Raw genomic sequence first — 12,461 nt, 5'->3', positions numbered from 1 at the left:
TACTTACCCCGTCGAAGCTTCCCAACTCAGCTGGCAGTAGATCAAGTGTAAATTTACGCGTTCTGAGTTCTACCTTGTCATCTCCAAATACTTCGTTGGCTTCCACTAGCTTCCCATTAGCTAGTTATATCAAGTACGGGATGCCTAACTTACTTGTAACTAAACAAAGTACATTCTTAACCCTAGAGGCACACCGCTAAGTTTGGTAACAGCATCAAAACAACACAGGTGCATGGCGTTTAACTGATAGGGAATGTACCGATGATCACGCTTGGATTCTGGCGTGCTTCTCTAGTTCCGCTGCTGAGCCTTCATCCATGTGCCTGTGTGTTTTTAGGGAAATACTTCCTGAAATGCCCCACATCTCCGCAATTAAAACATCCTTGACCATTTCCTTGATCGTCACCATTCCTGTCTTGATAGTTGTTGTTGTTGTTTCCTCCACGATTTCTGCTACCATCTCGATCTTTATTTCCATGTTCTGTACCCTGCCGACATGTTTCCTTGACATTTTCCACTTTGCCACAGTTACCACATTTTCCATATCTACATCGCCCGTTATGGTGACGTCGACAATTATCGCACTTGGGTAGGATACCCGTGTACCCTTTTTCCTTTTTGGCATTGTTGTTTTCCGCCCGAGTACCCTTTTTGAAATCGTTAAACTTCCTCTTGTTCTCACCAGATGACTCCCCGTGACTCTCCGTTTTCTCCTTGGAGTTTGAGAATTTACACAACCTAACTGCTTCTTCAGTGAGCGTCACACTTAAGTCAATTGCTTCATTAATTGTTTGAGTCTTTGATGTTGTCACTAGGCTTAGAATCTTAGGTGCCAATCCCCCGATGAAGCGTTCGATCCTCTTAAACTCTGGATCTACCATGTAGGGGACAATTCGAGACAGATCATGAAATTTCTGCACGTACTTAGCTATCTCTGGACCTTCCATCTTCAAGTTCCAGAACGCAGTTTCCCACTTCTGGATCTCTGCCCTTGAACAGTACTTCTTATTCATTAGTTCTTTCAGTTCGTCCCATGTTAATGCATACGCAGCGGTCTCGCCCAACGTCTGAACCTGAAGGTTCCACCATGACAGAGCCCCATCTTGAAACAATCCGGAAATGTACGAGACCTGGTGCTCTGGGGCACATTTGCTCACCCCCAAAACAGAATCCGTCTTCTCAATCCAGCGCACGAAGGATTAGGCACCCCCAGTGCCGTTGAATTCCAAGGGCTTGCAGCCCAAGAACTACTTGTAGGTGCATCCGTTGGATGGGTTATTTCCTACGGTACCTCTGCTGTGTTCGGAGCGAAAGGCCTCATGCTGGGCTATGGCCTGTGAGATGCGCTAGTGTAATTCCGCCTCTGTCGTTGGCAGAGGGTTGTTGGTATCGGTGTTCCTGCGTGGCGGCATCTTCTAAGAAGAAAATTAGATAGGTCAGGTCTTTATTGAGGACATAAGCACATAAGCATCCACTTAATGGATGAGACCCAGGAGGCACTACAAAAAAAATGCTATTTAGTGGCATACATTTTTAGTGGCATTTAGATTTTCTGTCACTAGTTTAGGATTTTAGTGGCACTTTGTATATGTCATATTACATTTAGTGGCATTTAGATTTTATGCAACTAATTTTGATTTTTAATGGCACTTTGTGTATGCCATATTTGCTTGATACATACATTTAGCAACATTTAGCTTTTTGCCACTACTTCACACTTTCAATCTCACCCTAAGCTTTCCACCTAATGTCGCCACTAGGGGTGTAAACGAGCCGAGCCAAACCCGAGCCCGAGCTCGAGCTTGTTTAATTTATGCAAGCTCGAGCTCGGCTATGTTCATATTTTGTTTCTTATGGCTCCAACTCGGCCCGTATGTTGTTTTTCAAGCTCGGAATCAATTTGATTATTATTTGTTAATTACATTATTTTAAGTATAATTATTATTTTATATAAATTTTCATATAACATAATATGTCTGTATACACATATATATAATATAATTAGTCATTTTTCATAATATATATGTAGGGTTAGGATCATGTGAGAAGCACTAGGCTAATTGAGAAACTTGAGAAGCATTCTGGACCACACATTTTTCCTAAGCTTTTCGTAATATACACATATGTATAGTTTAAAATTGACTATATACATATGTGTATAATTCAAGATTTGACAATATACATATATGTATATAGTCAATTTTAAACTATACATATGTGTATATTACGAAAAGTCTAGGAAAATGTGTGGTTCAGAATGCTTCTCAAGTTTCTCAAATAGGTTGGACTTCTCTTAGAATCCCTACCCTATATATGTATATGTATGTATGTAAGATTTTAATTAAAAATTATATAAATAGTGAAATCGTTTAGGCTCGCGGGTCAACTAAAACTTCATAGGTTAAGCACTAGCTCAATTCGAGTCGTTTGTTTTTTAAATCGAGCTTAAGTACATGATAACTAATCCTTGAAAGCAATTACAACTCAAAAACTTCATATTTACCTCAAAAATTTTCCAAAAATTTATATTTTCCCTCCAACCTTGACCCAAAAAATTCCCCTCTTTGCTTTCCCTCTCATCCTCACATCTCTTATTCAATTCCCAGTTAGGATCACCAAAAAGGGGGTTTTCTTCACGTTCTAATATATTAAAACTTTCATAGTTCCATCTTCAGATCTCCAAAAAATCAATCATTCTCATCGATTTCTTCAGTTATATTTTGTTTACTTTGGTCAATTTACAGGTAGGTTAACTGATTTCTTTTCCCTGTATTTATACGTCCATCTCATCTTTTTTTATTTGTGTGACATGAATTCTCCATGGAGATCGAATCAAACTTCTTTGTTTTGGGTATTTTTAGTTGTTTTTGCAATGGAGATCCGTCTCTATCATCGATGCTTTGGCTGTTGTGGTGAAGTTTGAGACCAATTTTTGCTTAATTTTGGCAATAATTAGGGTTTCGCTTAGTTTATGTTTGTTGATTTTTTGTTCTAAAATCCATCTGTGCATCTTGTTTTGTTTGTTTAACTATACGTGATGATAATTGTATGGGGGTTTACCTTTTGTTCTTCAAATAAGAAATTAAATAATTGAGAGAACTCCAACTATTCAAAATGCACAATTTGAATTATATATGTTGATAATTCGCAAACTTGTCCATTTCATATTTCCATTGAAGTGTTTCTTAGTTTTTTTGAAGGTTGCAGAAGACTGGAATTAGGTCACTCATGCTCGTTTTCTACCAAGTTTTAAAGTTTGTTTGTTCGTTTGGGTTTAATCTCCTGTATGTCGCATATTGTGGTTTGATCCAGTAGTTAAGAAGACAAAGACGATATTTCTAGCCAATAATGTGTTGTTGTAGTTTAGATTTTTAATTTGCACCATGTGCTTCTTGCATCCTAGTTTACATAAGAGTAGATTAAATTTGTAAACTGTCGTTAAATTTGCTGCAGACAATCGTTTAGGTGGAGGTGGCTCCGTCATTGGATTGTATTCTGGCAGGGGAGTATACTTAGATCTGTTGTGAATAGGTATTTGGAGCTGGAGATATCGCCATTTTAAGATGGTTGTTTCGGTTTGGAGGGTATAAGGACCGGGTGCTTGCTGATGATCTTTTCTTGGCTTAAGTTGCTATTCAATGCGCCATTGGTATGTTCACCAAGGTATCTTCTTTCTTTGACCTAATGAATTTTTATTTTCTTGAATTTTAAATCAAAATTAGATGTAATTTTATAGTGTTTTAACTCAACTTTGTATTAAATGTTTCAAGAATAATTTAACTTTAGGGTGTTTTTTGGTATTTTACCTAGTAATTTGAGTAAAACCAGACTTGGTTTTCATCGCTATAAATGGAGTTGTCTATATTTTCTTCTATTTTGGATAAAGATGCTCGGTTAGTTTGTGGAATTTGCGCATTACATAGTTTTTTATCACTTGTAAGTTCTCTATCGCAAAATAAGTTGTAATTTTTTCGATCCTTATATTTCCACATTTTTACTTCCTGTAATCTCATTCTCCACTAATTGAGCTTATATGATCTATAGCAGATTACTGATATCTTTTAATTTATTACCATATAGTTGAAACTGAAACTCTCAGTAGCTAAAATTTGTCTGAGAGTACTTCATCATCATATACACCAGTATATATATAGCATGATGCAATAAGGTAAAATGTAAATTTTTTAATTTATGGTTTAGGTATAAAATTGCTATTCAACATAGCTCTTGCTATGTGTATGTTGATATTTTTGGGGGGGTTTTGTCAGTAAAATTGCTATTCAAATTTGGTCCTTTGTTTGATAAATGGATTACAACGTTGAATTCGTAGTTCAGTTGTGCTTGAACTGAATTGGGTTTGCTATTCTAGGGCTAGCTAGCTATTGATTATGATCCCTTACATATTAAATGAGGGTTTATATGTGTAATTTAATCTCTTTGTATAGTTCTTCTCTGTATATTTGTACCTTATTTGATTTTGCTCATGGTCTTTTGATTGAGCCTGTTCTTTGATTACTTGATGAATATATGGTTTACACATAAGACCCCCTTTATGATATACAAAGGAGACTAGCAAACATTTGAAAGGGCATGAGCTTGGGCTCGGGCTCATGCGTGTTTACTAAACGAGCTTGATTTTAGGCACGAGCTCGGACTCGAGCTCGTTTAAGCTTGGCTCGTTTTAAGCTTTTTTTTCGAGCCGAGCTCCCCTTGTGTGCACCCCTAATTATTTTGTTATTAAAGTTTATTGAGATATAATTAATTTTTAATTTTCCTTTAAAGTTCAGTTTCATGATCCACCACAGGAACGTCAGGTCTTTTTCATGATAACATGAATGAAAAACTTTACAAGGAAGTAACTTTAAAGGTTGAAGTATGCCTAGGTATGTTGACTATAGATGTTTTAACTTCTTTAAACTTACTGGTTATAACTTAACACATGATGTGCATCCAGGCTAACAAATGATGTTATTCAGGCTATTTCAATATTCTTCAATTTGGTTTAATTTGATTATAAACTAGGTTGACTGTATATTAAACTTAAATAAAACAACTTCATACCTTTTTAATTAGTATAGTTTATGTTTAGGACCTATGGTACTTTTAATTTAGATTAAAGGTCTCACATAGATACTACTTACATACTTACAGAAAGCAAACTGTTTTATCTTGATTTTTTTGTTGATTTTTTCATATATCATTAACCTTAAAAGGGTCGTATTTTTTACTTTTCTTTAGATTACACAAGTTCTTGTTGCAACCTCGAGGTTTTAAACCTCTTGCAAGTAGTGGTATCGAGAATACAGATAAAGCGTGTCCCTTGAAAGTAAAGAAAGTGATTGGAAAGATTAAGGTTGAAGGTATGGTATTTAACTCATTTTATTAAAATTAATAGTCTTTTTAACATTAATGATACAAAAATATTATGTTCTTTATTAACTCAAAGTCGATGTGCATTCGCGCATAATTTTGCAGTGAGAAAAATAAGAATCATCCCACAAAGAAAACTCAAGGACACATACTCTCAGCAAAGTGCTATATATGTGCAAGCAGGAGTCGAGTACATTCGACACGTATCTTCACTTGTAAAAAGCAAAATTAACAAATTAGGAATCTCTTCATTCTCGCTTTCGTGTGAAGGTTTGTTCTTTACTTATAATAATAATCTAATAAAAAAAAGAATTTTCAAATTCCTGTTGCAGAACCGGTGACATGCTTATTGCAACTTAAAAGCTCTGAAGAACATACAGAAACGGAATCAACCTTAGGCATTTGTTTGAGGCCTGGAACAGGTGATTCCCATGACTTGTAAGTCTTCGTAAAATAAAAAAAGATAACTAAAAACTTACTAATTCGTCTGTCACGTGTTAAAAATAGTACGGTAACATCCGATGAAACTACTCACCTCATGGTTTGTAATCATATACTTTTTTTTTCTAAGGTTTTTGCTCTAGATTGTTTCACAATGTTAATTCGTTTCATAAATTCGACAGTGCGGGCCTGTTGTGGAAACGCTTGCGTACGATTTACTATTGGAGTCTGCCATGCGTGCACAATCGTTCCATGCGTGTAATTTATGCGTTGTTGAACCTTGGAAATGGTTGTTGACTGAGTTTTCTGATTATTATGGAGTTTCAGAATCGTACACTAAACTCAGGTACTTAAGAGTTCTACATGTTCCTTAATCACAACCTTTATGTTCTACATTTGTATTAATTATCTCTCCATCTTACAACAATTTTAGGCATCTCTCACATGTAATGAATGTTGCTACACCTATAAAAGACTGCTTAGAACTCATTTACGAACCAGTTCTAAGTGATGAATGTCGAGTTTTGCGCTTTTATACCCGATTTAAGTTTTAAATAACTGATACTTTAGTTATAATATATATCTGTGTTTTTTTTGTAGGATGATCCCCTATGTGTTGCTGCCAGACAAGATGGGAAGATATTAGTCTCTAGTCTGTGGGTTGATCACAGTTTTGATGTCGGAGCGCCTGTGGATACAACCTCGGTCACGATGATTATTTAACTTGTATGAAGATTGTGAAAGAGATTCATGAACACAATGAAGTTTTGAGTTTTTATTTATACACTTGTTAGTTTATTTGGGTTATATGTTTGATCATTAGACTTAGATCGACACTTATTAGCCATTTGGAATCTTTGGAAGATTGATTGAACTTTTAATTGAAGTGATTATTTTATGATTTCTACATTTTACAATTTTGTTTTTTTTAACGTAAATTAATGATAATTATAATTAATTAAAATTAATATGATAAACGTCAATCGCATTTAATTTGATTTTGTGGCAAAAAATATGTGCCGCTAAAAGATCAAAAGTTTGTACTGGCAGATAAAAAAGTGCCACTAAAAGCCTAAAAACTTTGTGCGACACATTTGAAAAAGTGCCACTAAAAGGCTTTAGCGTCAGCGCTTCTTGTGGCACTTTTTTTGTGTGCCGTCCATTCTTACAAGGTTCTTTAGTGGTACTTCATGAAATTTCTGCACGTACTCAGCTATCTCTGGACCTTCCATCTTCAAGTTCCAGAACGCAGTTTCCCACTTCTGGATCTCTGCCCTTGAATAGTACTTCTTATGCATTAGTTCTTTCAGTTCGTTCCATGTTAATGCATACGCAGCGGTCTCGCCCAACGTCTGAACCTGAAGGTTCCACCATGACAGAGCCCCATCTTGAAACAATCCGGAAATGTACGAGACCTGGTGCTCTGGGGCACATTTGCTCACCCGCAAAACAGAATCCGTCTTCTCAATCCAGCGCACGAAGGATAAGGCACCCCTAGTGCCGTTGAATTCCAAGGGCTTGCAGCCCAAGAACTACTTGTAGGTGCATCCGTTGGATGGGTTATTTCCTAAGGTACCTCTGCTGTGTTCGGAGCGAAAGGCCTCATGCTGGGCTATGGCCTGTGAGATGCGCTCGTGTAATTCCGCCTCTGTCGTTGGCAGAGGGTTGTTGGTATCGGTGTTCCTTCGTGGCGGCATCTTCTAAGAAGAAAATTAGATAGGTCAGGTCTTTACTGAGGACATAAGCACATAAGCATCCACTTAATGGATGAGACCCAGGAGGTGTGTATATATACATATAATTGTTATAACAATCAATCACATAATATCACAATTATAGCACAACTGGTAGATACGGGCATAGCAAGTAAGCATGTAGTATTATAGTCATAGCACACATATGCAAGTCGACAATATGTTTAGTGAGGACATAGCGTCTCTTTCATTATTTACCGACCATAGTCGTATTGTCTACGAGATGTAACACATCACAGGGAACACAGGGTCACCCTACCCTTGTCCAGTAATTCTATAAGTGTATCAAAGTTGTGTGGTCGAAGGTAGTCTCCAAAAGTCTCCACAGTCTTGGCTCATTAGTAGTGTCTTTACTTGAAAGTAACGTAATCCGCATAAATCCAGTGACCAACTATACTGGTGACTTTGGTGGAGGAGTGAAGAAAAACATACTGCTAACATGTGCGAGCTCCCCCTCGAGCTTGTCTAAATGGCGAAGTAAGTGCCTGATCTGCTTCTTAATAGTAAAGAAACAAGCGTTAAAACCTAGAAAGGTGCAATGGCAGTAGGTGAGCGTGCCTAAGGAGACAGTGATGACTGTGGAGGGTCGTCGTATACTAGGATAGACAAGGTGGGGGACGTGATGTCATCTGAGGCTCCAAAACTTCAGGACTCATAACCTTAAATTGTAGCTGACGTGTCAGGGTAACTCATTCTGTATGTAGTCTCCATAATGTAGGGGTCTGAAGTCAGCATCGTCTGGTAAACCAAGAGGATTAGGGTCATGATCAAGAAGGGGTTCAGGATCAGCAGGTGCAACATCAGGATGCCCCAAAAAGGTGCAGAAAGTAGCTCAGGAGCAGGCTCTGGGTCGTGTAACGGTGTGGTGCCTCGAGCAGGTGATAGTGCAGCAGTCATAACATCGTTGTCGTCAGCGTCAGTAGTAGAAAGCTGTAATCCGGTTGTCTGTAAGGCTGCAGATGTCACAGACTCAAAGGAGTCTGAAATCGAGTGTATACTAGAATCGGAGGGTAGCTTGACAACAGGGGTCTCAAAAGTGAAATTTGTATAGACGTTCTCGTCTAACTTTCCATCATCATGGGCGTTATCGGAAGGACCATTAATATCATGTCAATATCATTATCAATTGTTCGTCGGGTAACCAGCCTTCGGAAGGAATGTCCACAAGAGGCGCATTGTCGAGGATCGGAGCCATGGTGTGTTTACCAACGGGATGACCGGCAATGAAATGGTCATGGGCCGAAACATGAATGACAGAGGGATCCTCGGCAAGGAAGCTATCAACAAGGGTAATTCATCGCCAAAGTCTGGCAGCGCGGACGGTTGGAAGTCACCCTCAACCTTGGTCAGCATATCGGGGTCACTCTCAGTGTCTGACGCAAACATCTCTGGCGTAGGTATAGTCTCATCATCTGTGGCGGTGGTCGTAGGGTCGTTATCATCTGACAATTCGTTCGCTGAGGAAGGGGGCGTGTGTGCCGGAACATAATAGTCATAGCATGCATATTTACAGTAATCCTTAACATTTTGTGTATTGCAATTTAAAGACAATTCATCATGTATCCACATATTTGTCTTAGTTTTTCAGACAAATCTCCGAGTCCCTCAGACTAACACATCCCGCCTCTCAGACTAAACCTCCCAAGTCTCTAAGACTGAACTCCCTAGTCTCTAAGACTAACTCCCTGGCCTCTAAGGCCAAACCTTCCCAGTCCCTAAGACTAATTCCCTGGTCTCCATGACCAACCTCCCAGTCACTAAGACTGAATCCCTGGTCGCCATGACCAACCTCCCAGTCACTAAGACTGAATTCCTGGTCTCTATGACCAACCTCCCAGTCACTAAGACTGAATTACAAACATGAACTTTGAAATGTGTATTTGTGCCTTTTGTTTGTAAAAATGTTTTATACCCTGGATCTGGACGTATAGTGTATGCAATGTAAAAACGTTTGAAAACATTTTCGTGAGAGCCCTGATGATCATAGTCTAGACTCGAGAAGGAATCCTAGTTCGCTATGATCGAGGCTCTGATACCAAGCTGTCACACCCTGACTTTTGCGGAAGCGAGGGTTTATTTGGTGTGACTTCTTAATACCATAACAATCAATCATAACAGTGCTATATGATAAAAACATGAGATGTTCATCCATTAATAACGTAGAGAAAACCATAACATACTTGTTCATGAAAACGTGATACCAAAATAAGTTACAAATCATGACATGTTTAACTGAGTTCACTAGAACTCAACGAAAGTACTTAAGTAAAACCGGAGTTTAGAATCATGTATCACGTCCAGGAAAGGAATACACCCTCTAAACCCGACAACCATGGATAACATCCTTTATGACATTACGCAGCTTGATGACACATGCATACCCTTCCAGATCCACTAGTTCCCTGAAATACATGTAGTTTGAAAAGTCAACAAAAGTTGAGCGAGTTCATGTGTTTAATATGTGCGCGCGAATAAACCTTTATAATCGTTGTAAGCATGAATGTTTTGTAAACTCTGGTATGAAAGCAAATAAGGAAACATATCAGTTAATGTGTATCCACATGGTCCAACCTGCGGGCGCATGGGAGGCGATAGGACCTAGTCACCACATGGTCCAACCTGCGGGCGCATGGGTGGTGTTAGAATGTAATCACCGTATGGTCCAACCTGCGGGCGCATGGGTGAGGTTAAGATGTATTCACCACATGGTCCAACCTGCGAGCGCATGGGTGGTGTTATGACAAGGTCACCACATGGTCCAACCAGCGGGCACATGGGTGGGGTTTGTTAAGTTCAAATAGACCTATCACCTGTATCCCTCGATCGTACTACGAGCACTAATGGTCTTAAGATTTCACCTATCCAGTCACATAATCTAACAGTTCCTTCATTAGCTGACCATACCATTTGTAATTGTCTGTAGCAGTATGTAACATGTATTTCACTCGCGGAGTTATAAAACTGAAAACAGTTAAGAGAAAAGGGGGACATAAACTCACAGTATTGCGTCTTCGGCACTCGCAACCCAAATCTCCTCAGCAAACACGACTACCTACAATGGTCTAACGTCTATTAGACGAACGGGCCGTGCCTTATCTTAGTATTGATTAGTGCCTTTGAGTTATATTTTATAGTGTCTTCAATATTTAAGTAATAATTCTTCTCAAGTATTGTTATTCGTATTTCCTTCCCAAGGATGTGAGTATCTCATACATGTATTTTTGTAGTTCCGAAATAATATATCTTTAAGTCCTACTTAGAAAATATACATACTAGACCACGAAACAACAATTATCCACACGCGTGTCTTAATACAAAATATATATTCTAAATATATTTTTACCCATTTTCATGTATAAAACCAACCTCCGATACTCTGTATTTTCGTTACAAAAATTATGGCGAGTTTTATGTTTGAAAAACATAGTCTAAAATATACTAGTAAACACTCGTTTCGAAAATATTTACTAAGTGCTAGGATTTTCGGAAAAAATTTCGCTATAGTCTCCTTTGTAAATGGAGGTGTCCATGCTTAATAGCATATCATTTTCTTTTACATATATCCCGTAGATCATTCTCACATAACCAACCCGACAATTAGACATGCGATATACTACTTATGTCATTTCAACTTTATTAATCAGAACTCTGGACTATTTTCGAGCAATTTAATAAAATAGCTAACTCATTCCAAAAATTCCCAAATTTTTACAGGAGGTCATATACAATCCAAGTTTTATTGTGTAAAAATATCGGGGTCCAGTTCATTACTAATATTTTATAGAAATTCATTTACCGGACTGCAATCAGATTTGTCACTTTCTGATTGCAGTCTACGGAATAATTCACTAAAAATTAATCGTAAGCCCGATCGACGAAATTCTGGTTGGAGGATCACCATGACAACAATGACCATCTACAGTAAAAATTCCATGAGCTGTTTCTACTCAGTTTTTAAGTTATGACTCCGAATACAACACACTTTTTCTGCAGTAAAAACACAGCTTGAGCTGCTGTCCAAAAATAGTCCTTTAAAAATAGTAAACGACCTCGAAAAATTACGATTCTAGTGCCATTTGATCGGTTTTTCGAAAATGTATATTTTAGGCTTCAGTAAATCAGTTTTTCGATTTATAATGTTCCAGTTACAGCCTGTTGAAGTTGGCTGAAAATACAATTCAGCATGCTTTTTAGAGTGTAAATGTTACTAAAACGCGTCAACAATTGTTCTAACAACGGGTTTATCGAGAAATCAATGATCAAACAACATGCATGCTTATACCAACATAATCCAACCAGATTTTATAATTATATAAGTTCATGTTTAGGTTCCTTGTTCATTTTCTCTTTGTGTTCTTATTTTAAACATCAAACAACAATGTTTCGAACAATCAACGTAGAAGTGATTCAAGAGTTAAATTGAAGACTTACAACTAGCACAAGGGCTAGGGATGAACTTTGTGAACAAGAAGTGATGATGAAAATGGCGTGAGAATGCAAGGGGTGATGTTTCTTCAAGATTCCAAGCTCCAAGCTTCACAAGACTTCTTCTTGCACTTGTTTTGGACTTGAAAATGGATCAAATGAGTGAGTGTTGTGGTGATGGTGGCGGATATATGCAGCCAAGAGGGAGAGAGAGAGAGTGAGAAAAATGGTGGGGTGAACTAGTTGGTGAAGATGAAATGATGGAATAAATCTCTAGCCCATCCTATTAGTAATAATGGTGATTTCTTGGCTAGTGAAGTGAATAAAAAGGGTCCAATCATCATAAAAGGGAATATTTTATGTTGGGATTTTGTGATGATGGGGTGGGTCCCCTATGTGAGCCGAGAATTTGTGAGGGGGGGGGGGTAATTGTAAATTTTTATTGTAGGTAGGTGATTACTTAGAAGGTTT

At 37.9% G+C, this 12,461-nt stretch overlaps 1 protein-coding gene across 4 annotated transcripts; it reads left to right on the top strand.

Annotated features, from left to right (window-relative positions):
* Nucleotides 1-2,523: 2,523 nt before the first annotated feature.
* Nucleotides 2,524-6,714, top strand: LOC110873501. 4 transcript variants are annotated; one of them, XM_035975818.1, is made up of 8 exons: nt 2,524-2,744; nt 3,454-3,663; nt 4,806-4,883; nt 5,239-5,360; nt 5,476-5,640; nt 5,703-5,792; nt 5,994-6,157; nt 6,412-6,714. In XM_035975818.1, the coding sequence occupies exons 3-7, from the start codon at nt 4,876-4,878 to the stop codon at nt 6,071-6,073; spliced, it is 465 nt and encodes a 154-aa protein (XP_035831711.1). In that variant the 5' UTR covers nt 2,524-2,744; nt 3,454-3,663; nt 4,806-4,875; the 3' UTR covers nt 6,074-6,157; nt 6,412-6,714. The 4 variants fall into 4 exon arrangements, with proteins under 4 accessions (XP_035831711.1, XP_035831713.1, XP_035831712.1 ...); XM_035975820.1 differs by having other exon boundaries at nt 4,788-4,883; XM_035975819.1 differs by having other exon boundaries at nt 4,783-4,883.
* The last annotated feature ends 5,747 nt before the right edge of the window (nt 6,715-12,461 follow it).

This window comes from Helianthus annuus, chromosome 8, assembly GCF_002127325.2.
Source record: "Helianthus annuus cultivar XRQ/B chromosome 8, HanXRQr2.0-SUNRISE, whole genome shotgun sequence".
Classification (NCBI taxonomy): Eukaryota; Viridiplantae; Streptophyta; class Magnoliopsida; order Asterales; family Asteraceae; genus Helianthus; species Helianthus annuus.
This window is presented reverse-complemented; position numbering and strand designations above follow the sequence as displayed.